The sequence below is a fragment of the Crotalus tigris genome, unplaced genomic scaffold (assembly GCF_016545835.1).
Source record: "Crotalus tigris isolate CLP2741 ecotype Arizona unplaced genomic scaffold, ASM1654583v1 scf7180000017861.769447, whole genome shotgun sequence".
Taxonomy (NCBI): domain Eukaryota; kingdom Metazoa; phylum Chordata; class Lepidosauria; order Squamata; family Viperidae; genus Crotalus; species Crotalus tigris.
The window spans coordinates 649,532-677,392 of NW_024096682.1; the positions used below are offsets into that span (position 1 = coordinate 649,532).

A 27,861-nucleotide genomic window follows, 5' to 3' on the forward strand; every position below is an offset into this window, starting at 1 on the left:
AGTGTTCAATTCACATAGAATTGGTATGTTCATCCAGAAAAGGATGAACAAGCTGATTTCAAAGCCTAACAGTATAATCCTGTGATTTCTGTTTAGTAGTAAGATCTGTTGAATTCCATGGGCCTTTTTCGCCACTCAGTATAGAATTGCAATGTGAAATATGACTTTGTGCATCAGGTTACTTGCCTATAATTGAGTATTAGTGCTAACAAACCATCTGGGTGGTATTTAAGGTGTTGTTTCTTTTCTTCATAATTGCTATAATTTCAAATGAGAAATGGTGTTATTTTTGCTTGTAAGTGAGCACGTGTGGTGACTGAAGCCAAGCAAAATTCTAAATAGTTTGGCAAACACAGTGAAATGAAACGTAATGGGCTGGAACTGAATCTGCTCTTGGTCTAAGACAGTGGTTCTCAACCTGTGGGTCGGGACCCCATTTGGGGTCGAATGACCATTTCACAGGGGTCGCCAAACAACGCAGTCCACCATTTTTCCCCCTTTTCCTTAGCTGTACTACTCCCTTTTAATCTATTGGCTTTTGAAAGCCAATAGAATAGACTCTCTTGAATTGAGTCTAATTTTATTGGCTTTCAAAAGCCAATAGGAATTGTCCAGGCTGTCTCTGCCCTGCTGAGCCCACCAAAAGTCCCATTCTGCAAACGGTGCTGCACCAGTTGAGTAGTCCTCGACTTACGATCGGTTGAGTAGTCCTCGACTTACGATCGGTTGAGTAGTCCTCGACTTACGACCGGTTGGGGGTCGCGGCATTAAAAAGGTTGAGAACCACTGGTCTAAGAGAAGGACGTATTCCCAGAGGTTATTTGCATCCAAGATCAATGTGGAGAGGGATAGTTGTCAGTTGTTTTGGTTTAGTTTTCTTTTACAGTGCAATCTGCAGTACCACTCTGCTAAAAAAATTCTGGCAGCTGAGGGGGGGGGGGAGAATGGGAGAATATAGAAGAGGAATTAGCCCAAATAGTCTTCATCTTTCTCTGTCTGTGTGTACATCCAGTTTTTAAAAATCTCCATTAGTGAACTGACTGACTATAGTTAGAGCAGGTTAACATTTAGCTTAAATCTGTGAAGAATTGAAGGGATTGGGCCATTTAAAAAAAATGATTTCAGAAATGATGAAATGAATCTAAACAGAAGGATTTCATGAAATGAAAAAGAAAGGATATCAAGAGAAACCTTGTAGCCTTGTTGACAAAATGAAGGTTTATAGTCATGGTGAAAAAAAATGCTTTAAAAGCAATTAATATTGTTATATCAATTTGCTCTTGGCTGTGCTTATCAATTAACTTCAGACATTTTTTTCAACATACACACAGGTGAATCTGAATTGTCCAGAAACAACTCTAACACATATAGCTGATATTTTGGCGCGAATTGCTGCTACAGATGATGGTCTTTTACTACTTCTTTATGGAGAAGAAAAGTCCCCTGCCCCAGATAGCACAAGGTATGACAACAGCATTAAGGACTGAAAGCAGACATCTGGATTCTAATCCCACTAATAATGTCTTTTCCTTTATAGCAAATACCACAGTTGAAAATTATGGCATGATTTATTTATATCTTACCAAATTTATGAACTGGTAGTCCAAGGGTGTGTACTCTGTCTGCAGAGCACTTTGTCTAGGAGTCACTTGAAAAGTCTTTAGGCAATTGTCAAGTTTCTTCATGGATTAATGTGTAGTTGCGTTCAGAGGCAAGTATGAGTGAGTTATATCAGGCGAAGGGTGAACATGCGATTGCTAAAATGTATAAACTTCCACCAAAATTTGAAACAGAAGAAGAACAAGTGAAAGAATACATGGTAAAATAGGCTAAATTTTTTGGTTATAATATACAGATGGGATAATGGGAAAAATATGATTATCATAATGACTAGTTAGCTAAGTAATTTGGACTTAACAGATTTGGGGGATCGAGAAGAGGGATTTCCTTCATTTATTTTGTTGAAGTATGCTTTTGTTTTTTTTTTTTTGTTATGAAAAGGTTCTAATAGTCAGGAATGGAAGACCTTTCTACAGCTGGAAATACACTTAGTAAACCTGTTTATTTCTGAAGATACCATAATAATGATGCAGTCTTATTTGGCTGAATTTATGATATTGGGCTCTCTAGGGAGTGACAAAAATGCTAGATGGTTGCACTTCCCATCTTTTCTAGTCAGATCCTTGCATCCATATTATGTCTAAAAGGCTATTTGACCATTACATTTTAAACAATTTGTCTTTTTTCTAGCCTTAAGGGCGCACATGTTATTGCCCAGTTTACAAAGAAGCTTCTTGATGAAGATATTTCTGTTTTGTCTGGATCTGAGATGTTACCAGTCCTCAAAGGAGCTTTTATCTTTGTATGCCGTCAAATGTATAGTACCTGTGAAGGCTTAGAGGTGCTGCTGCCTTATCAGTTACATGAATCTGTTGCTGAAGCTTGGAAAAAGGTAGCCTTATGCATGTTTTACAGAGCACTTGTAGAGATGTTCTGCCAATTGATGCCTGTATTCCAAAATGTCACTCTTCATATAAACACATAGTATAGACTTTAGAGTCAGTTTGGTGTAGTAGTTAAGGAATCGGTCTAGAAAACAGGAGATCCTTAGTTCTAATCCCACCTTAAGCACAAAGTCGTCTGAGTGAACTTGGGCCAGTTACACTCTCTCATCCCTAGGAACATGACAGAGGCAAACCACTTCCAAAATCTTGTCAAGAAAACTTCAGGGACTTGTCCAGGCATTACCAGGCATCAAGATTGACTCATAACTCTACCCCTAATTCCCCCTCCATATAAACTTTATCAAGGGAATAATGCTAAAATATATATTATTTTTTGCCTGAGGCATGATTGTCCTATCGCAAAGGAGGATATTGTTACTCTCTTTATATGAGTGTGGCATAAAGCAATGGATATAGTTTGCAGCCATTTTCGTGTAATACGACCTCAATTTATAGGATCTAGCTACATCTTGCTTTGAAAACAAGATACCAAGTGTCCATGGAGATTTACATTGTTAGCATAATGATATCATCATGCATCTGACATAAGTCACCATGGAGACATATTTTTTAATTAAATAGACAGATGTGAATAATAGGCATCAACTCCTCCCAATTAAATTGAGCTTTAGAAGCATGAATTTGCTACTGTGGTTATATTGTGGCTTTGACAAGATGTTAAAAAGTTTACAACTTTTTGTTCAATTGTTAAGTACCCTTTTATTTTGTGGTAGTCATAAAAAAACAGACAAACCCAGAGCAATATTATCTAAACACAATTACAGAATTTCATTGAATTAAAAATATATAAAAAAGATAAGTCCCTATGGATTTTACTCCGCTAGTCATTGCCAACTATAGAGGGTAGAGTTCATCTCCCTTTGAAGGCTATTGAGCCAGTGCTGTCCGAAGACATTTCTGTAGTCATGTGGCCAGCATGACATCACAGAGCGCTGTTAACTACCCACCAAAGTAATACCTATTTATCTACTCACATTTGCACGCTTTTGAACTGCTAGGTTGGCAGGAGCTGGGGTGAGGACGGGAGCTCACCCCATTGCACGGCCCTTGGCTCTCGAACCTGGGCTGTCGGCTTTCCAACCAACAAGCCCAGCGTCTTAACTACTGAGCGTCCACGACACCCTTATTTAGTTGAATGAAGGATACAAAAGTTTCCATCTGAACAATTCTTTCTGTTTTAACTTACCATGCTTTAGTGCTTATTATCAGTACTTAAATTTGTTCTGTTCTTCTGACCCTAATTTCTGTGTTGTTGTTTTTTATTATTATTATTATTATTATTATTCAACAGACTAGTTTGCTTTCAGAGAGAATTCCAACCCCTGTAGCTGGGGTAGACACTGTTTCTTCAGTAAACCAAGAATCTCAGAGTTGGTGAGTGGTTTTATTTCATATGTTGGTATGTATTCAGGATAACATTTAAATTATATTGTTGCCGATGAAGAGTTTTTAGTGTAATTTGCTACTATGGCTGCAGATATGGAGATATTGCATATAGTAGTACAAGGCTTAGTGTCGTAGATACTTTCTCTCTCGCTTACTTGTCTTTGTATATAATACTTCTAGTTTCCTCATGTTCATCTTTGGTTTCTCTCTCATTCTCTTCTTTAGTTATTTTGCTGGTACAGCTTCTGTTTGGTTTTTCAGCTCTCGTCTTTTCACTTACAACTTTTGTTTTCTCTCACTTTCTTTTTCTTCATCTCCCAGTTAGAATTTGTTTAATCCCTTTCTTTTTTTAATGTCCTCATCATTGCTCTTGGTTCTTCCTGCTTCTCCTTTTCCCCTCACCCAGGCAGAAATCTGCTTGGTGACTTTCTGATTCTGCTGTGCAAAACCTGAAGACTCAGCTATGCAGTGGATGCATTGAATTATTTAGGGAAGAACAACGGCAAATTTGACTTGTCTTCTTTAGGAGTGATGCTGCATTTCTTACATAATGATCAGCATTTGCGCTGTGATGATGATCATTTATTTACTTTTAGCTCTGTTGCTTTGGTGTTTTCCGGAACTCATGAATTTTATATGTGAATTGCTAGAAATTGCTATAAGCACTGCTAGTCATTGTTCATTAACAGTGGTTCTCAGGGGTTCTAAATTCCAAATGGAGATTTTCCAATTCCAATTCGGGGGGATATGATGATGATGATGATGATGATGATGATGATATTGGAAGTTATATCCCAACTTGATGCACTTAAGCACTTAAAGTGGTCAGGGAGATGTCAGGACTTGAGCTCTATCCTCCTTTTTCTATCTCCATATTTTTAAAAATGTATATAACTTTCTCACAATGACATTAGCAGCCACTGAAATCACGTACTATGTGCATCTATACCTATGCTTCATTTTTCTATGATTCCAATCCATATATGAAATATTTCCAAGGCAGTCTTGGAGGTACTTTTTCAAGAGGCAACTGGACTTTTCCTTGGAGACATTTGCTTCTCATCCAAGAAGCTTCTTCAGTTCTGACTGAATATGGAGGAATGGAATGATTTATATTCCTCGCAGTCATTTGTAAGAATGTTTAAAATGTGAGTATCACATTACTGCCAAATTATAGGAGACCAGTTACATTATTTTTTAGTATCTTATACAAAGTATTGGTGCCAAGAAAAAAAATCATTATAGAAAGATACATTTTATTTTATTTTTAAAAAACCCTCATCTTTAGTTTTTAAACCCTACAAAAAGCACTTCTAATGCCTTGTTTAAAACAGGTTTGTTGCCCAAATAATGCCCTCCATGCTTTCAATATAAAAACATTTGCTGGGTGAATTTTGTCTATTGAAGGTGAAACCAATCCTCTTGTTTAGGTTTCTTGGGAAATCTATTTGCGGATCAATGTTTTTCTTTAGATCATAATAACTCATGTCTTTTCTGTATAATTTGCAATAACAAAAAGAAAAAAAATCATGAATCTTACCTGGCCGTGTTTACATTTAATAATAAGTCAGAGTTATGAGGAATGAGCTGCTTGCTTGTAATGGGTCTTCCATCATCCTTCCTTATAAAGCAAACAAGTCAGGTTTCTTCATCCGTTTTTGTTTAGCATTACATGCGAATCAGGGACTGATTTATTTTTCTTTCAGTAATTCAGAATCATAAAACATTATTTTGTTTTGGCATATGCTTTTGCTCTGTTAGGAGCAAAACAGACTAGACTTCCCAGTTAACACATACAATGAAAACAAATCACAAATGAGGCCATCCAAGCTTAATTTTTTTGGGCCCACTGGCAGGAGGAATCCAGCAGCAGCAGCAGCAGCAGCAGCAGCAGCAGCAGCAGCAGCAGCAGCAGCAGCAGCACAGAAAGAGATAGAGAAAGATGGTGAAAATGCAGTTCATGGTGAACTGGATTCTGGCTTATCAATGCATACTAATGCCAGCAATATAATATGAGTAGTTTGTGGAGATACAACATGCGCTTGTATCTGTGGTGGTGGAGGATTATAATGGACAATGCTATACCATAAAAACATAACATGAACAAGTAGAGCCAGAATTTTCTAGGGTTTCATTTGTTTGTTTTTCATTTTAAGTGTCTAAGATTAAGTGTCTAAGATCATGTCCCGTCTTTTTGTTTTGTTTCATTTTCCTGGGTGATAATTGTCAGAAAATTAATCATTATTTTATTTTATTTCATATATTAAATTTATATGATTTATATTTATATGATTCTGGGCATAAAAACATGAAGATACAAAGATTAAAACACTAAAAAATATTAAAATTAACAGGAAATTGGATAAACTAGGAACCAGTATACACATGGGATGTGAATGGGATGTTTTTCTTAATCCAACATGGAATGTCCCCATTGGAGCCACAAGTGAGTTAGCACAGCCAGGACCTTTTCGGAAGGCCAAGAAGCTGGCTGGGGTGATCTCACCTCAAGTGGCACAATTTTCCAGAAGGCTGCAACCATGGTAGAAAAGACTATTGTCCTGGACTCTGTCAGCTGAAATTCCTGGATTGATGGGGTCTGTAGCATGCTCCCCCTTTTTTTATTAAAAAGTTTTATAAAAATTATACACCCCAAAGCCCACCCACCTTAAACCCCCCCCCTCTCCCTCCCCCACTTCCCAGAGCTGACTACAGGATTACAAATATAATAATCATACTCTAACTAACATTAACCAACTATATAAATAACCAAGTCCACAATACGCTTTAACTCCCCTTTAACATAAGCAAATTGAAAATAAACATAATAATAATAAAAACATAAACAAGTTAATATAATAAAAAAGTTCCACTATAATAAACTATTAATAATAATAATACTCTAAGATTCACTCATAAGCTAAATATAACCTTTTAATCCCATATCTATTCTAAATACAATCTATCTTCTCCAAACCGAAATGTATCTTTCCTGTAAGTGATCCATCAAATAAACGGAAATCTTAGCCTTTTCTGCTAAATTTAACACTTTAAGCATCCATGCTTCTATAGTAAGCAAACAATCCTTCTTCCAATATTGCCCTACTAATAACCTTGCAACTATTATCAAATTCAATATCAAGTTAATTTCTTTGGCATCACAATCTATAATAACATCCAATAAAAATAATTATGGAATCAGTTGAATGTTCCACCAAAACTTAATCCCCCCCCAAAAAAACTTCCCTTATTTATTCTTAATATACTCTATCAACCAAATTTACTATCAAATCTAAAACAAACATATTATTACATCAATTATTATCTTAGTACTTTCATTTACTCAATTAGATTGTCAAATCAGTCCAAATTTCTAAAACCTTTTTGATCCAATAATTAAAATTTTACATCACATTCTTAAATCTAACTCTGGCCTTTCTTCTATACCAAGCTGGCTTTTGTAATATCACATTAATGTCATCAAATCTTGATATTTGAGTCAACAAGTCAATCTGATCAAAATTCTCTTCCCCCTCTTCCAGTATCATATAAACAATATAGTCCATTTTATTCCATATTATAGTTTCAGCTTGTTTATCCAGATTATCATAACTTTCAATCGGTCGCGTCTGGCTGTCAATTAATTTTGGCAACGGAAGAACTTCACTTATAATCCTTTTTTTTTTTTTTGATCTTCAAAGTACTCCATTTGTACATAAACTTGTGAAATATCCTCCTCTGTAATATTTAAAGTCTCAATCTGGGGTTTTGGATCCAAATTTTTTCTAAAGTTCAATTGGTCATAAGTTCTTGCATCTTGAATTCAGTACCCTGTTGCATATAAGCTTCTTCTTGGCCTGTAAGTTGATCTTTTAAAATTTGGGACTTAGCTTGTGATTCTAGGTCTTTAGTTTTTCTCCATGATTTCATCTCCTCTGCCATTTCCCCTATTTTTTCCAGTATCAGCTCATAATCCGGTCCAGAATTCAGTTGATCAGTAACTTCTTCTTCCATCTCAGATTATGTATACTGTTGCATATAGGCTTCTTCTTAGCCTATAAATTGATCTTTTAAAGTTTGAGGCTCAGCTTGTGGTTCTGCAAAATAATCTTTAATTTTACTCCATAACTTCTCCTCTACCATTTCCAATATCAGCTCATAGTCAATCTGTCGGTCTACTTCCATAGTACAAAAAGTCTTTTAATCTTTTTGTGAAAACTATATTTATTAAGAATCCTCCACACTTGACCCACAGCTATTTCCAAACCTTTGTCTTTTCTTCTTATTAATTCTTGGAGTAATTTTCGCCACCAGATGTCCTCAATAACTACAAAAAGCTCTTCTTTACACTTCAAAAGCCTTTATCTCATTAGAATTGAAAACAAAAGAGGCAGAGAAAAAGCAAATATCTTCAGTATAAATAAGTTTCACTTTCCCCTTAATACGTTGTTAAAACTTTGTTGCCAAATATATCTTTCTTGAAACTGTCCTTTCAAACAAAGAAACAACATTCCAACACCATTTTTTCCTTTTAAGTCAAATCTTTCAAACAAAGAAACTGCATTCCGGCGCCATTTTTTTTCCTTTTAAGTCAAATTAGAATATGAAGAAGATTATTTCTCCACAAGTTTTGTAAAACATTGAGTATTATGCTGAATTATTGAGATTCAATCATGGGAAGGCCAAAAAGCATTGGGACTACGTGCAAAATACAGGTTGTTTTAATTTGTAGTTTATTTTATAGTGGTTCATTATTTTGATGAAATTTCTATGCAGGTTTCAATCTAACTAGCTAGCCTCCTGATCTTGTAGCCCTAACTGAAAGTAGATTAATTGTGAATTTTATACTCCAGTTTACGGTAGTAGTAAATAATAATATATTTTAAGAGGCTGTTAACTACCCCAAGAAGTCGAAAACACATTGCACAAGAAGACATTGATAAACCATTTCCATATAGTTGCCTAGAAAGTTGTCTGGAATCAGTCACATAATCAGCAAAGGTCAAACTCAACTATACAGAATTTTTATGATTATTGAATTGCAAAATATGGCTCTAGACTTACAGATCTTAGCTTGCTTTTGATCTGTATTGGCTCAATAATATAATTCTCTGCAAATTTAGAAGTAAATTCCATAGATTACTTAGATATTAATATGAAAAATCAAAGTCTAGCAATTGGTGCTATGAACACCACCAGTATTTCTTAGTTGCCTTCATTGTTATTCTGAAGCAATGAATGATGCTATAAACTCATACTAGTCTCACCTAAAATTATACCAATCCAAGAATTGATTCAGGTAGTTCATTTCTCACACTGGATTGTACTTATCATCATGCTTTGTAACCATCCTACTTTCTGGAATAGTGAAGTACAAATCAAATCATCATCATCATTGTCAAAAAAACAAAAGTTTTGAATATAGGAATGAGCACTATTTTTAAAAGATCCTGCTTTCTTTTTGCCATTCAATGTACAGGGTACATTTCAGGTGCCCCAAATACTAGTTTTTCAATTACTCCCCAGTACTTAATGTCTTTGAGAAAGGTTCTACTCCTCGTGGTCAAATTTACAGATTGCTACTTTCCAGGGACAAGGAAGTAGGTTTTCTCTGTGGAATAATATAATATTGAGTAGAAGATCTATAGCACGCATGAGTTCTAGCCATCTTTTTCAAAATCAGTATTAAATAGGCCTTCCCTCACTAATGTTTACTTTTATTGGATTGGGGTTTTTTTATTTTAATTCTAGGATTTAGGATTTTGTAAAGCATTGCCAGATTCCTTTCAGTAAGGAGAGTAATAAAGTTGTTTTCTTAACCAGCAATAAAAAGTCCGGCTTGAAGACATGGGGAGTTTTGTTTCCTGGGCATTGGAGAAAAATGTGCTTAGTAGAGTTAATAGCCAAGCCTATTAGAGAATGTTGGACCTTCAGGGGAGACAGCTGCAGTGTAGGTAGAGCAGACATGGATATGCAGATGATTTTGTACATGAATTAATTGCAACCAGATGGTGGATTGGGCAACAGAGGCAATATGGAAGGGAAACATTTTCATAACGAATATTATGTGTTAATAGAATAGCATATGTCTTTCATATTGCAAAGACGTCCTTTGTATAAGAAAAAACAAAGCAGCTTTAAGTGCTATTACAGTTTTTATGGGAGAAGGAAGTGTTTGGTTTATTTTGCTGTTTGTTGTGCTCCCAGAATTGTATTTGATTTGTTCTTTTTTTCCTTCTCAGTATTGTATTAGAAGAAACATTGTTGGATGACTTGCTAAATTTTGCTACCACACCGAAAGGTCTTCTCCTTTTACAGAACACAGGAACGGTCACTGAATGTGTCACCTTCATGTTCAACAGGTTCATGAAGAACCTCCAGGTTGGCATTCTCATTCTTAAAAAAAAAATATTTAGAACAAAAATTCATAAAAACAATTATTTTGCTTACCCAAATAACTTGATTGCTTGTACTATAACCTTTTCCTGTCAGAGCTATTTGTTGGTCTCAGAATGCTAATTAGAATCTAATGATGCCTTTGATTATCAAATCCAAACAAACAAGAGATGTATATGCAAAAATCCACTACTAATTATTGTCTCAATTAAGTTATGCTCATTCTGTGATAATGATATGTTTGTGGGCTAACAGATTCTCTTGTTTGCACCAGGTGAGTGGATGTGAAAAGTTTGGCTATGGAGCAATTGTTTCACAAGTAGCTGCAACTGCCCCTGGGGCTGTAGCTCTACAAAATTCGGGTAATTTTGTTTTGCTTGATATCATTTTATTGTGCATCATTGTAATTAAAGCTCAGTAATGTAACTCTGATTTCTCTCTACATCAGAACATCTCTCCCACATTGATAATTACATTCTATGTTTATTTATTTGATTATCCTTTGATTTTTGTGCTAGTCCTGAGGGTAATTTCTGATTTTGTGTAGAGGAGGAGGAAAAGTACCATGAGGGAAGAGAAAGGGGGAGATATTTGCAATTATAGGCAGCATTGCATTGAAACAGACAAAAGATTCCCATAGATAATTCGTAGATGCATGGGTATTATCCAGTAGGTTATATGTAATCAGAGATGTGCAAAAAAAAAAAAAAAAAAAAAAGAGAGAGAGAGAGAGACAAGGTTCCTTGTATGGAACTTTTCAGTATTCTCTGGAATAGAGGGTTTAGCACACAACTGTAGTTAATGTGATGTAAATTAGTCTGTACATGGAGAAGAAGAAAATGTGCTTGCTTACTCTATTGGTGTAATGGAATCTTCACTGTCTTTGCTGAGTTCTTGTGAGTTTATAATGTGGTGGAGAAAATAAATCTAACAAACGAAATGCACCTCCCCCAAGTCTTTTGGATATGACCATGGTCAAACCCAGTTCATCTCTTTGCCTATTCCCACCAGCCCCAAACTGACTCTGCCCTGTCCCAGGTAGAACCTCTCCCACCTAAATGAAACAGAAGCTTCCTCACCAGTTGCAACCTAATGTTCCCATCCTCTATCAGCTGATACCGCCAGATTCCATCTCCTTTGACAATTAACTTCTGCTGCCCTCTTGAAAGGCCCATTTTGTCTAACAGGAGGAATAACTCCAGGTACAGTGACAAATACCTGCTCAGCTTCCCCAGACTGTCCAGCCAATCAGATCTCTAGGATTTCCCACTTTATAGAAGCCCCCAACTTCTACAAAATCTTTGTTTTTCCATTGTCCAGGACCCTTCTTTTTTTATAAGGCAGACACCCAACAGTTTCTGCAGTAAACAGGATTCTTTTCCTCGATGTTGTATTTTTTACTCATACTGAATTCATGATTGCTTCAGATGCTTCAGCTGTTCTCAAACAAAACAGGTCTTCCATGCTTCCAGCAACCTATTAAATATCTTTTGTGAATTGCTTAGAGCAAATAAATGCTGGAAAGGAGCAAGCCACTGGTTAAAAGAGGATCTTTGTTTGCTGTGTATGTCTGGATGCAACAGCAGCAACAGCATACAGTCAGTATCAGTCAGGAATGGTTTTAATCAATTCTTATCAAGTATTCTGCATGCTCCCTTATCCTCTCACAGAAAGTATGGGATAATAATAATTATTTTTTAAAATTTAGCTGTCTTGAAAAGATCTATAATTAAGTAATGGTATATTAATTGATGGAAATCAAATACAAAACTTCCCCCCCCACGCATAACTCTGGACACTGAGTTACTCAGAATCTATAACATTTATTTTTTTAAATCAAGTGAAGGTTTATAAATGGTTGTGAGGTTTTGGCTATCCCAGAACTCCTCTTCAGGGATAATGATTGAAGAAGAACATATGAGGAAAAGAACTTTTGATGATTTTGCATCATGTCTTATTGTAGTTTTAAATGCAGTGAAGGAGAGTGCCTAGACATATAAACTGGGTCATATCAGATTTATAAGTGGCATTTGATTGTACCAAAGACTGTCTCAGCATTTTCTGGGGGGAAAAGTGGAAGCTAATAATAACTGGACCCTTGGTTTGGAAATAAAATTCCATCTGAAATGTAAAATCCAGCTATTACAGTTAAAATAAATGCATTGATCTCCTGATAGATGGAAGAGAACAAAGAACCAACTATTAATAAAATACTGAATCTTCCAGAACAGACACGTGGAAATGTATGTAAAGTTACCATCTAGAATGTGACTGATTGTTGGGTGGGTAAATAAATAAGTCTGTGCCCACTAGGCTTCTGTTAGAAATAAAATGTAGCACTTAGCACATAGACTTATATACCACTTCATAGTGCTTTTACAGCCTCTCTAAGCTGTTTACAGAATCATCATATTAACCACAACAATCTGGGTCGTCATTTTACCAACCTCGGAAGGATGAAAGGCTGAGTCAGCCTTCAACTAGTCAGAATCGAGCTACTGGCACTGAGAAGTGAATTAGCCTGCAGTACTGCATTCTAGCCACTGTGTCACCATGGCTCAACGTCAGGGACTTAGTACCAAATTATGCCTATTATATTATTCTGAAAGAAATATGATGGTATTTTTAAGGAGTATAGTAGGACAGGCAGACTAATATTAATAAGGGAAAGTGTTCCAAGTGATGAAGCAAATATTCCTGACAATATCTGTTTTTAAGGTTTTTCCTAAATTCCATGGCTACATTTCAAGATTACACAAGCATTGCTTCTTCCTGTATATTCTAAGTATATCCCCAAAAGTCATGCATGCCCACTACAGTAATCAAGCGTGAAGAGAAGTATTTTTCCCCTCTAGCAAATATAATACTTTAGTAGATAGGTGTCATTATGAAAAAAATATTATTTCCTAGGATTTATAAAGGCCCTAATTACTGAATTGTGGGGTGTTCTGGAGTGTGGAAGAGATGATGTCCGAATGACTCATCCCAGATCAACACCAGTAGATCCAATTGATCGAAGCTGTCAAAAGGTGAATTGATTCTTTTTTTTTCTCCACAAAGACTTCTGTGACTGTTCAGCCTGAATATATTATGTATCATGTTTTCTTGGGGAAATCCTGGGGTATTTTGACATTTCTAATTTTCTTAATTTGATATTAGGACATCAAAAGCTACTAGTCCATGTACGAGCCTCATCTTATTAGGTACTTTCCATAAAACTGAAAAGCATATATGCTATCTCCTTTTTAACTTTTTAATCTTTGTCCATTGCCCAGAGTCACTGCTGTGAGATGGGTGATCATATAAATTATGTAAGTGAACAATTAAATAAATCAAATAACTCAAAAATACTCAGTTCAGGGTTCATATTTTCAAAATATAGCATATTAAGGTGAAGAAACAGAATTATTTCTAGAAGAGTTATGTGTAATCACTTCAGGATAATTTTAGCTTCAGTATGTATCAATCCTGTTTTATTATCTCAGCCAGAGGCCATAATACCAAATGCCTTTACTAACAACTACAAATTAAAAACAATTATCCAGATTAAAATGATTCCCATATAAAATCATGATTGTTTTTTGTTTTTACAAATATTCATCACTCAGCAAATAATATATCCTTTGTTAGAATGTAAACGAGCATATTTTGCAAAGTAATATTAAATGACTATTCCTGCAGTAAAATGAAATTGCTGTTGCTTTGTGAAGCATCAAGTTCTTTCCTGCGTTCTATTACAAGTCTCACTTTTTATTCTTTTGCAATACAGCAATAATTTCCTTCACTGATTTTTATTTGGCCAGCTTCTATGTTAAGTGTAAGAATATGCGTGTTTTGCTTAGTTTTGTTTTTAAATGGGTTCTGCAAGCTGAGTAAAAAGAATTTGGTCAGTATATTATGTCCCTAGACCAGGGCTTTTCAACCTTTTCACCCACTGTACCACTTTTAGGATATGGCAATATCCGAGTACCACCAGTTGCCTAACAAGATGTCAAAAACTTGATGACCACAAAAAGGAAAAAAGTGATAAAGTATAGGTAGTCCTCGACTTACAACAGTTCGCTTAGTAACTGTTTGAAGTTACAATGGCACTGAAAAAAAGTGCGCCCCAAGCCACAGCCGAGCAAGATACCTGCCTGCCCATCCGGCGGCACTCTTCCTCCTGTCTGAGGTTTTCATTGTGAGCATTTCTGTTGAGGATTGGCAGTGAAGGTGGGGTGGGGGGTGTTTGGTTTTTATTCCCCTCGTCTGTTGGATGATTGCAGCAGGTTTTGGTAACTTCACATGACCCTGGGACACTGTGACCATCATAAATATGAATCAGTTGCTTAGCATCTGAATGTAAATCATAAGACCCTGGAGATGCTACAACATTCCAGCTGATCAGGGCTTCTTCTGGGCTCAGCAGAAGCGCCAGGATCAGTGCTGCTTTCCAACTGATTGGTGTTTCTTCAGGGCTCAGCAGAAGCACCAGGATCAGCGCCGAGCTCCAGCTGGAGCCTGGCGCTGATCCTGGCGCTTCCTCTGAGCCCTGACAGCCCCAAAGAGCCAATCAGCTGGAAAGCAGCACTGATCCTGGCGCTTCTGCTGAGCCCTGCAGCTCCAGCCATCTCTCGCTCAGGCTTGTGCAGTGCTGCCACCGGTTTAGCTCATTCCCCTTCCCCGCTACCATTTTTCTAGGATGGTCACGTACCACCTGTCAGGTGCCAATGTACCACAGGTGGTACCCATACTGCCACTGGTTGAAAAACCCTGCCCTAGACTGTTCTGTAAGAATTTGGAAACAGTCTGGGAGGGAGGGAGGGAGGGAGGGAGGGAGGGAGGGAGGAAGGAAGGAAGGAAGGAAGGAAGGAAGGAAGGAAGGAAGGAAGGAAGGAAGGAAGGACGGACAACACCATAGGTAGCATCTGCCACCTAAGGAGCAAATAAGTGTTACATGCCACCAATTTTTGCCAGTGCTATTTCCAGTATAGAAGAATCTGTTTAGTACTCTTTAATTGAGACAAGAGGTAGCTGGATGTATCAACATTTAAACTTTTGGCAGCCTCTAGTGTTCCTGTTCTTCATTTGCTACCTTAATTGCCAAACTGGCTTTAAATACTTGATCTACCATCCATTTAACTTTTTCCTCTAATTGGTAAATTTAATTTGAGAGCCTGGACTTCAGAATTTGGGAGATGCTCCTGAACTGGATTGGTTTAAACTTATTTTGATTCAGGTTCACAGCTTAGAGCAGTGGTTCTCAACCTTTTTAATGCCGCGACCCCCAACCGGTCGTAAGTCGAGGACTACTCAACCGGTCATAAGTCAAGAACTACTCAACTGGTGCAGCACCATTTGCAGAATGGGACTTTTGGCGGGCTCAGCAGGGCAGAGACAGCCTGGACAATTCCTATTGGCTTTCAAAAGCCAATAGAATAAAAGGGAGTAGCACAGCTAAGGAAAAGGGGGAAAGATGGTGGACTGCGTTGTTTGGCGACCCCCCGTGAAATGGTTGTTCGACCCCAAATGGGGTCCCGACCCATAGGTTGAGAACCACTGGCTTAGAGGTTCTCTTAGAACCAATCTTGATATTAGATTGGCTCATGGTGGTAAGGAGGGCATTTATAATTAGCTGCATCTATTTGTGGATGGGATGGATCCTAGACTTGGTGATAAATACACTAGTAACCTCAGTTTGCAATGCATTCTTCATAAGACAGTCCTGGAAGACTTATTGGTCTATATTTTAAACAATTTATGAGGCTTCCCTCTCAGAAGTGATTCTGAGCAGCATACAAAGTTAAAGGCAACAATTAAAACATAATAATAATTGTCCAGTTATGGAATATGGCAGCAGGATTCTGTTATACTTCCAGGAGAGGTTTCATTGCTATGCTGAAACAGCAATGCTGATTATTCTTCACTTTTCAAGCTCACTAAAATCTTATATAGCTTGGACCCAGATTATTTACAGGACTGCCTAGACTAGGGGCGGGGAACCTTGGTCCTTTTATGATTTGTGGACTTTAACTCCCAGAATTCCTGAGCCAGCATGGCTCCATAAGTCATAAAAGGGGCAAGATTCCCCACCCCTGGCCTAGATCATGCAGCCTGCCACCTTTCCTAGCTTTTCAGGAGGGTATTTTTTTGCAGGTCCACTGCCATACTCAACAGCTAATTTATTTTTTTCTGTAGCAGGCCTAGATTATAGAATGGTTTGCTGATGGAGCCGAGACTGGTTTTGTCATTACAATTAAGGAAGTGAGGTCTTTCAAAGTTTTTAAATCAAATTTTTTATTCTTTGGGAGGGGACGGTGTTATATCTTCATACTTGTATGGCCCTTATATGAAGTGACCAGCTTTTTTAAATTTCTTTTAATTTTAGGAATTTGTATTAATTTCAGAAAGTTAGAATTCTTGTTGCCTGATTGGTATTGGATTGGATTCTTCCTACTCTGTAATCTATGGAAGGCACCCTGCGAATAGGATAGGATAGGATAGGACATTGGAGGTCTTCTAGTCCAGCCCCCCCCACTCAAACAGAAGAACCTATACCATCTCAGACAAGTGACTGTCCAGTCTCTTCTTAAAAACCTCCAGTGATGGAGCGCCCACGATTTCTGAAGGCAAGCTGTTCCACTGGTTAATTGTCCTCACTATTAGGAAGTTTCTCCTTAATCCCAGGTTGCTTCTCTCTCTCTCTCTCTCTCTCTCTCTCTCTCTCTCTCTCTCTCTCTCTCTCTCTCTCTCTCTCTCTCTTTTAAAAAATATATTTTATTGGTTTTTTAATTTTAACAAAAAGTACTTAAGACACACCGTGGTGTTTGGGTAAACAAACATTTCAAGGTAAAAAACATACATAAACAGCTCGACTTAATACATTCACTATCATCTCTCTATTTCTCACAAATAACATAATAGATTTAATATATTCCATTTCTAGCTTAAATTTCTGTTACTACTCAACTTGTTTTAAAGCTTTATCAATTTAAAATTACCATAATCAAATATTGTTTTACATCAACAAATTATCACTTCAAGTATCTCTACCAAGTATATTGAAGTTCTTAATCTGTCTCAGCCCTCTTCTCATCACCAATCTCATTCATTTCTTCTTCCAATGATAACTAACTAAATTTAAAAAAAAAAAAAAACAATGTTAAACCTTAATTCCAGGTTGCTTCTCTTTTTGATCAGTTTCCAACCATTGTTTCTTATCCTGCCCTCTGCTGCTTTGGAGAATAATTTGACTCCCTCTTCTTGTGGCAGCCCCTCAAATACTGGAATACTACTATCATGTCACCCTGTTTCTTCTTTTCTTTAGACTAGTCAAGCCTAAGTCCTGCAGCCATTTTTCATATGTTTTAATCTCCAGGCCTTGGATCATCAACTGATTCATTAATAATTAATTACCCATTGCTAAGTCTTGCTCTTTTCTCTGTTTGCTGTGTGCCTCAAAAGCTTTAAGACAAGCTGAGAGGCCAGAACTGGTGTCATAAAATTTTACATTTTCCCCAAGTAATAGTAATGATTATGTAAAAGGCTTTAAATGAATTACCAGTATTGTTTTTTTTTATTAACTGTACCCCTATCCTCCTTAGTTTTTCCTAGCTCTCATAAATTTGCTGTCCTGCCCTGCTGTTTATGAACTGATAGGTGATCAAGAGATACCTAATAAAGCAGAGTATTCTCTTCGTGAAGTTCCTACAGATGTTGTTGTAAGTAGTATTTTCTGTTATCTTCTTAAAAAGTTATGTGGAATGATTCATTTGCAAGGAATGATAAAAATCATAATGTTTTGATTTTCTACTACATTGGTGATAAATCTTGAATATGTTTTTGGCAGTTTTATTACATGCAGCATGAGGGCAGTCTGTGTGCAGATTATTTTTTCCATAATCATAGCAAAAGTTTAATTTGCAAAAGCTACTATCTTTTGTCTTTATACAAATATGCCACCTAAATGGTAGGTTTGATTATGGTAAGAAAGTTATTTATATAATATAAATCATACATGTGAGGAAGCCTGCATGTCTAAATAAATACCCTTTATAACTAGTTTCCAGCTAGAGTTAGAAATCCTTGGTTTTCTTTTCCCTGGTCTTGGCAAACCAAAAATTGTGATTTTAATTTTGAAATGTATGGAACTGACTCTGCTTGAAACTTGTGCTTTGGCAATAGATAACTCAGCTGGAAAGGTCTTTCAATTTTTTCTTTAAAAAATCAGCTTCATTTCTTGATCAAATATCAGAACAAGTTTTGTGTGTGTATATGTGTGTATCTATCATCTATGTCTGTCTGTCTTCTGTCTAGCTATCATCTATCTGGCTATCTATCTATCTATCTATCTATCTATCTATCTATCTATCTATCTATCTATCTACCTATCTATCTTGTTAGTATAAAAACAGAAGCATATGGGTGTATGTATACTGTAGATCAAAAAAGTCAGTATGATAGTGTATGAATTATAGAAATTTGTCCCTTTGTCATCTACATCAGAGTTCTCCAACCTTTCTGGGCTCGTGTCCCAGAGGGGAGACCAGCTTCCAAATTACTGTACATGTGCAGGCACACAAATGGGGCCACGCCCAGTGGTGCAGTACTAGCGGCTGCGTTCGTTCATGCGGCATGTGCTGATGCCATGCACATGCGTGATCGGCCATCCACCCCCATGGCGGCTAGTGCCATTTGTGAATGTGTAAATGGGCCGCTCATACCCCCCGCGCTAGCGGCCCATTCGCACATGCACAAACTGAGCACGCACGCCCCCCGTGCTAGCGTTCCCGCTTGCGCCTATGTGCATGCACAAACGGCCGTGGGTGCTAGCGCGTGTTGGGGACTGCGCACTAGGCATGCACGCTCTGGCCAGCCATTTCTGCGGCCCATTAGCCAAGAGCCCATGGCCCAGTACCAGGCCACTGCCCATAGGCTGGGGACCCCTGATCTACATCATTGTGAGACCTATAAGAAAAGGATGGAGCTTCAGTCTCACAGTCCCAGCTACCATCATGCCTTTTTTGACCATCCCTTATAGACATGTCTGTGTATAAAGGTAAGGTTACTAAGCAGCTCAGTATTTAAAGCCTAGAACATCTAAAGGTATTCTCATCAAGTATTCATATATTTTAAACACAACTTTTAAGGACTAACAGCAACTGAAGCAATGACGATCAAAAGTTAGTAAAACCAATTTTTGTATTTCAGGATATAATTGACAGGCTTATAGTTGTTAACACTGAAGCTAAAATCCATTCATTATTCAACTATGAGCAGTCTCATATCTTTGGTCTGAGGTAAGATGCTTTCCTGTCTGATTTATTTAACAAGGAAAAATGTATAACTTTTTCTCTTTCCTGTTACTTCTTATTGCCAGTGCCAATTAAAAAGAGTTCTTAAGAATCCAGGCAAAGTAAGAAGGAATATGGAGACAAGTAAAATATCTCACATTGATATATAATATGCATATAACTATGATATTCAGTATTTTATAGCTAGAAATGCACAGCCATTTTTGGAAAGATCTCTTATTGGAGCCAGATTCTTCTGAGACTTTTGCAGAATCGCGATCTGAGAATGAAACTCTCTTGTGACTGCCTTTTTCTCATTTTAATTACAAGCTTCCAGACTGTAGGTGTGGTCCTTGAGTGTATTTCTCAAATCTTTATACACTAGCTTAACACAACGTACATATCATGCCATACACTTGGAAAATAGAAGATCACAACATACATATCAGCCTCTTGTAGCTGATGCCAATGTTGTGTAGGCCAGATGTTTTCTCTAATAGGCATGAGGATTTCTAAATCTTACTGATGCCTAAGATGTCCATTTTCTGCTTAGAGTTGGCTACGCCTAAGTGAACAATGTGTCATTTTATGTTCTTAGATTTTCACAGGAGACATAAGTTCAGATAGCCGGCAATGCTGCTTAGTCACTGCAATTGTCTACTGCGTTTGTTCCACAAAATCTTTATCTGCAGTATTATGAATGAACATGGGAGTATGCATTTCTTTTTTCATACCGCTTATCCTTTCCCCAAGGCTACCATTTTAAGGGATGGCTGTGCTTGGGAGAATCTGCAGTAGTTGTAGATGCTTGTTTGATAAGATTGCTGGGGAGTCTTAAAAAAAAATAGATTTCCCCATAGATTTCAGTTCAGAAATCAGCAGTTTCCAGGTCTTTCTGAGAGCAGTTCATTAACACTCTTGAGAATGTGCAGCATTCCGCCAAAGTAAGTAACTCAGCATGTTCTCAAGTAAATGTGCTAAAGTAATTGTCATTCAGTTATATATGCATGTGCTTTCTGAGCATAATGATAAGCCCCAAGTTAATTTTAGCTTTTGATTTGTACCTGAAGTGCCACAAGGCTTTCTTAGCGCATAAGGAATTTAAATTGGATGCCCTGTTTTGAAGATGCATTATCTGGATTAAAACCATTATTCTCTTCCAGTAATCTTGCAACCTGTCAAGACTAGTTATTAATATAGTTGTTTTAGTTCATTTCCTATATTAGATATTTTATTGTTGGTCTTCATTGGCTCTCTTAGGAGAAAACACAGTAGGGGAGTTGTGTAAGGAGTTGCAGACAGGTACTCTGTTTGTGTTCCCATGAGCTCAAAAACACATTTTTGGAATTGAAACTGAACTGCTGTGTGGGTTTAATAATCAGCCATCCTATTACCTCTATTTTTGTTTTATGTTTGTTGGAAATTCTACTGCAGCTGTTCCAGTTTTTATTTAAAAAACAAAGCAAGTATGATTTATTCTAGTTTCCACATTTAAGTGAACTTTTAAATATATTTTATAGAACAACTTTTCCAATAATTATGGGAAGCATGTACAATATCCTAGAAAATTGATATGTTGTCAGTTTTATTGACAGTATAATAATCATGCAACATGCCGGACTTTAATTAATAACATTTTATTAGTTTCTCATTTGATTTGTCTCTAAACAGCCTTGACAGAAAAAATTATACCTTTGAATACAAAAAACAAGAATGAAATAAAGCTTTTAGGTTTTCAGCTTTTGAAACATTATAAAATGACATCGTCATAATTCATAAAACTATGAGGGATTCTATTTGTGGCATAAATATTTACATACACATTGAATGCCTAAGTATTTATTTTATTAATCTTACAGTGTCATTTCTTGAGATATACCAATAGATGAATGATTTTTCTAAAGTTTATGAAAAATAATTTTATGAATAAAACATAACATAGTTATTTTTGTATTGCCTGTAGTAGCTTTGTGCTTTTATTTACATGCAAACATAGATATATAAGATCTCAAAGTCAGACTTGACTCCTCGCAGTTACTTGGACATGGCCATGCAATTTTCCAGGTAGCATTTTCAAAATTTTGCCATTTTTAGCAGCAAAGAAATGAGAGGAAAAATAATCTATTGCTACTATTTTCACTTGCTCATGGAAATAGATTCTTGAAAAAAATAGCATAGGTAAGACCAGCTCTGTGGTAGACATGAAAGTGATTTTTTTGAATTTTCAAAAAAAGAATAAAGATTGCTTCCATATTCGTTTTTGTTCTATAAAATAATCAGAATTCCTTTCCTCATCCATTTTTCTCAAAGAATATTGGTAACACTTAAAAACTGATCCAATCTAGTGTTGCACAATTTCTTTTTCTCATCTGAGTTTGATTGATTTAAAAAATAGAATTGTGGCAGTACCAGATTTCTATAGCCACATGGAGTTGGCTAAAGTTACCCAGAACACCTGCACTTTTAATTAAAAGTTTTCTACTTGCAGGTTCTATTCTTTTTACAGTTTTCTATTCTGCAGTTGAACTACTTCAATTCTGCTAAATTTCTTTTCAATACATAAAGGAATAACGCTTGAAAAATGATAGGAACAGTTCATGTTTATGTGGGAGTAGAAACTTAAAATAGAGTAGAGTCGATAGTCTGCTTAAGGGAAAGCATCAAGAAGCAATATAATTCAATGGGGTTTTATTTCTTATTGTAATCAAATACTGCAGAAGAATTTTGACTAGAAATTTTGACTACGAGCAACATCGAGGTGACCATGCCCACTTTGGCCACACCCACCCAGTTCCACCTGGCACCCGGCGATAAATAAGTGGGTTTTGGGTTGCAGTTTGGGCACTTGGTCTCTAAAATGTTTGCCATCACTGGTCTAGAGTGTCACTGGAAGAAAACAAACAAACAAAAAGTCTGACTGAGCTTAGATAACTGCTGGCTGGTCTTTCCTTTTTGGGAAAGATTGTCAAGGTGATGGTGGGGACCAACTCTGGAGGAAACAGATTATCAGATCCCTCTGCATGCAGGTTTAGGTTGGATCTAATGGATAACTTTGGTCAAAACCTGGAGGAGGGAACTGTGTCTATTCTTGTCTTCTTAGACTTCTCAGTGGCCTTTGATACTATTACTAGGACCAGGGTCTTTGAGGGAATGGCTAGAGCAATGTCTCTCAACCTTGGCAACTTTAAGAGGTGTGGACATTAGCATGGATAGCTGGAGAATTCTGGCAGTTGAAGTCCATACATCTTAAAATCACCAATGTTGAGAAATACTAGGCTAGAGAAACTTTATTTAATTTATTTATCAAATTTATATAGCCGCTCATCTCCCCCCCCAAAAAAAGGATAATTTCAATAATAAATGAACGGTTTAAAATAATTGCATCAACTGATTTCTTTGTGTGGAGAATCTGTGATTTACTTTTTGCCTGGAGTGTATTCAAATCAGCCCTGGCATCGGAGAAGGATCACAAATAAGAAGGATACAGAGCTGTTCATCAGAATAGATGAGAATAGCTAAGTGGATTAATAGCCTTACTTTGTACAATGTGATGTTTTTCCAGCTCCAAATGCATAAAAATTAATTTTCACACCAAGTGGGGATAACAAACAAACCTTCCATATTATTGTTCTGTTCTACTCTACTCTACTCTACCCTACTCTACTCTACTCTACTCTACTCTATTCTATTCATGTATAAAGAATAAGCTGAGTCTGAAATCTTATGTTCATGTTTTAACATCTCTGCATCACCAAGACTTCTAACTGTCCTTCCTATATATTGTATCTTACAGGTTATTAAATGTGCTATGCTGTGATCTAAATACACTTCTGCTTCTAGAATCTCAATACAAGATATCAGAAGTGCTTTTAGATGCCCAGAATGAAAATGCCATCAGTATTTCTGAAACTCCTCGGTAAGAAACGATCACTTAGTATGTTGTGACTCTAAAACAAGGTTCTCCATATTCTTCTTGAACCTGCATATATACAGAGAGAGTGCTAGTTTGGAGTAGTGGTTAAGGTGCTGGTCTGGAAATCAGGAGACCGTGAGTTCTAAAACACCCTTAGAGATGAAAGCCAGCTGGGTGACTTTGTGTCAGACACATTCTTTCAGCTCAACCCACTTTCAGGGTTGTTGTTCTGGAAAAAATAGGTTAGATAAATGTAGTAATAGTAATAGTAGCAGCAGCAGTAGTAGTAGTAGTAGCAGAAAATTGCTGACTTTTGTGAATAGGCATTCCAATATTACAGCTTACTGTTGTTTTGTTAAAGCTTGTCTCTAAAGGAATTAACAATGATTAGTGTGCATACATCCGTCTTTCTGTTATGTGACTGAAGTTGTCAGCCACTTCCAATGTTTAGCTTCTGTTTTATAAGATGCTCTTAAGAGGTAGTTTTAGTATATCTCAGAAACCCGATGATTAACCTAAATACTGTACAGTATAAACCTTCAATAAACTCATCTTGTGTGGCACTATTGTATTGCCAGATAAGGGAAGCTTATGTAATGGAAGACTGTGTGTGCCTACTCCCCATTTTTGTAATTTTAATGCCAAGTGCTGAATCCTTGTTCAAAACCGAGTTTGGCACTCCCATATTGGCAAATGAATGGGAGGTGTTTTGTGGATGATCTGGATCCTAAGTATTACATTTTGAATTTTGCAGTCATTTCTCAATTCAGTTTTGTTTTGCTGCAGGCAATTTATAATTGATGGCTTATCGGTTGAGAGAAACCATATTCTCGTTAGGATAAGCCATGTCGGGGGCCCAACTGAAAGGATCTTGCCTCCAAGAATACTGCATAAGGTTGTAAATGTATTTTATGTTTTCCTTTTTATCTAGCCTCACTGTAGGTAACTGCTGCAATTGATTATTTTCTCTTGTATTTAATCAATGATTTGTTTAAAACTTTTGCTGAGTAGCTTTAGAGATTCCCTCAGTATTGTAGTGCTTCTCATAACTTCTTCTCATAATTGCCCCAGATATGCATTGCTTACTTAGTGTTCAGGTTTATTCCCCAAACATGTGCAAAATATTAAACTCCCAAAGTTGAAGACCCCAGCTACTGAGAATGTACAGCAAACTTGAGCTAGCACTACTGTAAATAATCTCTTTACATGCAGGCATTTTTAAACATTTTATTGCACTTCATTTCATTTTGATTAACTCTGTATTTTTATTTAATTAGCTATAGAATTTTTTTCAATCTGAAAAAGACAATTTGAACAGTATACTAATATAGTAATTATAATAAATAACCATATACAGGTAGTCCTTGACTTACAACAGTTCATTTAATGATTGTTTGAAGTTACAACGGCACTGGAAAAACTGACTTATGACCATTTTTCACACTTACGACCGTTGCAGCATACCCATGATCATGTGATTTAGATTTGGATGCTTGACAACCGACTCACGTTTATGAACAAATTGAACAAATTGTTACTGAACAAATTATATAACATAACTTCTTCTTAATTATGCTCTTCCTTAGGGTGATGATCCATATCCTTGGCCAATGTTTTCATCTTACCCCTTGCCAGCATGCTATCTTGCTGAATTTCCTAGAAAAATCCATTCAAGAAAAGGTACGTTGTGGTTTTATGATGTACTAATATATGCATTGTTTAATGAGGCTGTACCTATTTGATAGTTCAGCAATCTTTACCACATCATTTTTTACACATTGAAACCCCTCTTTAAGGGAAATTCCTGCATGTGAGTTTGAAATATACATGTTATTTATCAGGTAATGAAAGATTGTTGTCATTAAGATGCAGCGTGATTCTGTTTATTATTGAATTATCCATTTTCACTCATACATAAATCACATCAAACACAATTTGAGAGGAAGGAAGCGAAGCTTGTGGAGATACTTGTCCAGACAGGCATTGCATTCAGTTAATAGATTCTAACCATGTAATGTTTGTTAATAGAACAAATATATAAAATACTTTCTTTCTCAGCTCTGCAAAGGAAAGAATTTTCCTTCACTTGACTTCTGTTCCAAGGATAGTATTTATTCTCTAGAGAAGAGTAATCAGAATCGAGTTATCTGTACCTATTATCCTTTTTTTTAGTTTGAACCTAATGTATCCTTTAGGTATAACATGTTGGTTCATACTTATGTACATTAATAAGCATTGAATTGAGAGGGATAACTTTGCTATTGTTCTCTGAATTTCATATGAAAGCAATAGATTTCTTTAAATGTAATTTTATTGAAAAATTTTAAAAACAAGAATAAAAATTAATATAAATTAAAATAGAATCAGAAAGAAAAAGGAAAAAGAAAGTAATAAGAGAGGGTTTGTTTTTTTTTTTTGTAAAAAATGAGTTTTACTGTCTATAATTTGTGGATAAGCCCAACTCATTTTTCAGGATATATTTTGGCATCTAATGTTTTCAGCTTATTCGCCAGCTTATACAGTATGCTGTGAACATAGAAAACAGAAAAAAACTTTTTTTGTTGTTTAATAAAGAGGGTAATGCTCATTTGCAAGTTATTATTTTGTTTGGAAAGATCATTTGAAATGGGGTATTAGCAATTTGACATGAGAAAAAGGTAACAAGTATTACTGAGTTCGACCAAAAAATTATGAATTTAAATTATTTGAACTCTAGAAATAAACAAAGTATAGCACAAATCTTAAGTCAGTATAGACAAATAAGAGGAAAAAAAATCTTGATCACTGGGAACCTAATATAGACTCATTTTTAAACAATAGTTTACTAAACAGACTTTTAATTCCAGGCATCTCAAAGGAAATAGTTTTAAAATAGATTAATTTATAAGTTTAATCTTATATATATTGAGGTAGGAAATTGTGCATGTGTAAATAAACCATCTCAGATAGTATACATGTAAAAACAAACTCAAAAATCCCTCTCTTGCTATATTTTGTTCATTTAAATGTATCCAGAAGTCTGCTCCTTCCAAATCTGCATGAATTAGCAGCATGCTGTGTTGATATGCTGCACTTTTCTGCCTCAGTGTTTATCAGATTTGTAACTATGTTGATAGCATTTTAGTTACTTGATATTTGGAAGCAGCTATGTAAATATTTTTTCAGACTAGAGATTGCAAAGACGAATAGATATCTAGCCTTTATAATGACTCCCATAGGGAATTATGACATCTATCAATGAAATACAATATGAGGTAATGGCTTTTCATCAGGACTGCAGCTAAAACAGGCCCCAAGGAAGCAAAATGATCACTTTTATATGCTTAGAGCAGTGGTGGTGAACCTATGGCACGCATGCCAGAGGCGGCACTCTGCCAGGGTGGCCATGACCAGCACGGCCACGCCTACCCGGCACCGGTAATAAAGTGGGTTTTGAATTGCAGTTTTGGCACTGGGTCTCTAAAAGGTTCGCCATCACTGGCTTAGAGGAACCTTAACCTTTTGTAGAAGTAGAATCAGTCTTGGGAGGAAATACATCTCAAAAGTAGCCCAAATTAAACAAGGAATAAACATTTTTGGATAACTACTGTGTTTTCCCCAAAATAAGACCCGGTTGTTTTTTTTTGGGGGGGTTTGCCTCCAAAATAGGCCCCAGGTCTTATTTTCAGGGGCGTGTCTTTTCCATGGTCTCACCCCGTGGCAGCAGCACCAACAGCCCCACCCAGCCGGTCCACTTCTTCTGCAGCCGAAGGAAATGCCTCTGCAGCTGAGAATGGAGCTCCAGATTGAATCTGTAGCTCGGTTCTCGGCTGCAGAGGCCTTTCCAGAAGGCCTCTGATGGCAAAATGCAGCCCGGGAGGTGCCGCAAAAGAAGTGGGCAAGAGGCAAGGTAGGTGTCGATTCATGGGTGGTCTGGCTGCAACAATAAGCGGGTGCGGGACACATGGGGCAGCTCCCCACCCCTGCCCTAGCTTGATCTTTAGGCATGCGCCTTGCTCCAAATCTAGGTCTTATTTTGGGGGTAAGTCTTACATTAGGCCCACCCCCAGCAACCAAGCTAGGGCTTTTGGGGGAGGCAGATGTTACTTTTGGGGAAACACGGTACTGCTAAATCCTAAGCTTTTCAGGGATGGAAAAAGAAACTAGAAGGAGTGATATCTGAGTGGAGTAATACGAGAAATGTGCACACATGTATGGAAAGTGCAAGGGCTTAAGCTGTTGAGTATCTGAGCTGGACAGAAGTATTGTGTAAACACTGAGCCAGTACCTGCCAGACTCATAGTAAAGGATGGCCATAAATCCATTGATTCAAAAGGGTAAAAGGAAAGGGGTGTGACTGATATGTAGAACTTGATTGTTATGTTCTGCA

General features: G+C 36.7%; 1 protein-coding gene across 1 annotated transcript in view; it reads left to right on the forward strand.

The window, feature by feature from the left end:
* The window catches only part of TBC1D32 (TBC1 domain family member 32), an 86,807-nt gene that overhangs the window by 28,751 nt on the left and 30,195 nt on the right, over positions 1-27,861 (forward strand). The window contains exons 16-26 of the mRNA XM_039343546.1: positions 1,332-1,462; positions 2,251-2,452; positions 3,817-3,899; positions 10,154-10,292; positions 10,582-10,669; positions 13,218-13,336; positions 17,891-18,007; positions 19,497-19,585; positions 23,373-23,495; positions 24,279-24,387; positions 25,079-25,172. Coding sequence (XP_039199480.1) covers positions 1,332-1,462; positions 2,251-2,452; positions 3,817-3,899; positions 10,154-10,292; positions 10,582-10,669; positions 13,218-13,336; positions 17,891-18,007; positions 19,497-19,585; positions 23,373-23,495; positions 24,279-24,387; positions 25,079-25,172 — 1,294 coding nt within the window. The remainder of the gene's footprint in view (positions 1-1,331; positions 1,463-2,250; positions 2,453-3,816; positions 3,900-10,153; positions 10,293-10,581; positions 10,670-13,217; positions 13,337-17,890; positions 18,008-19,496; positions 19,586-23,372; positions 23,496-24,278; positions 24,388-25,078; positions 25,173-27,861) is intronic.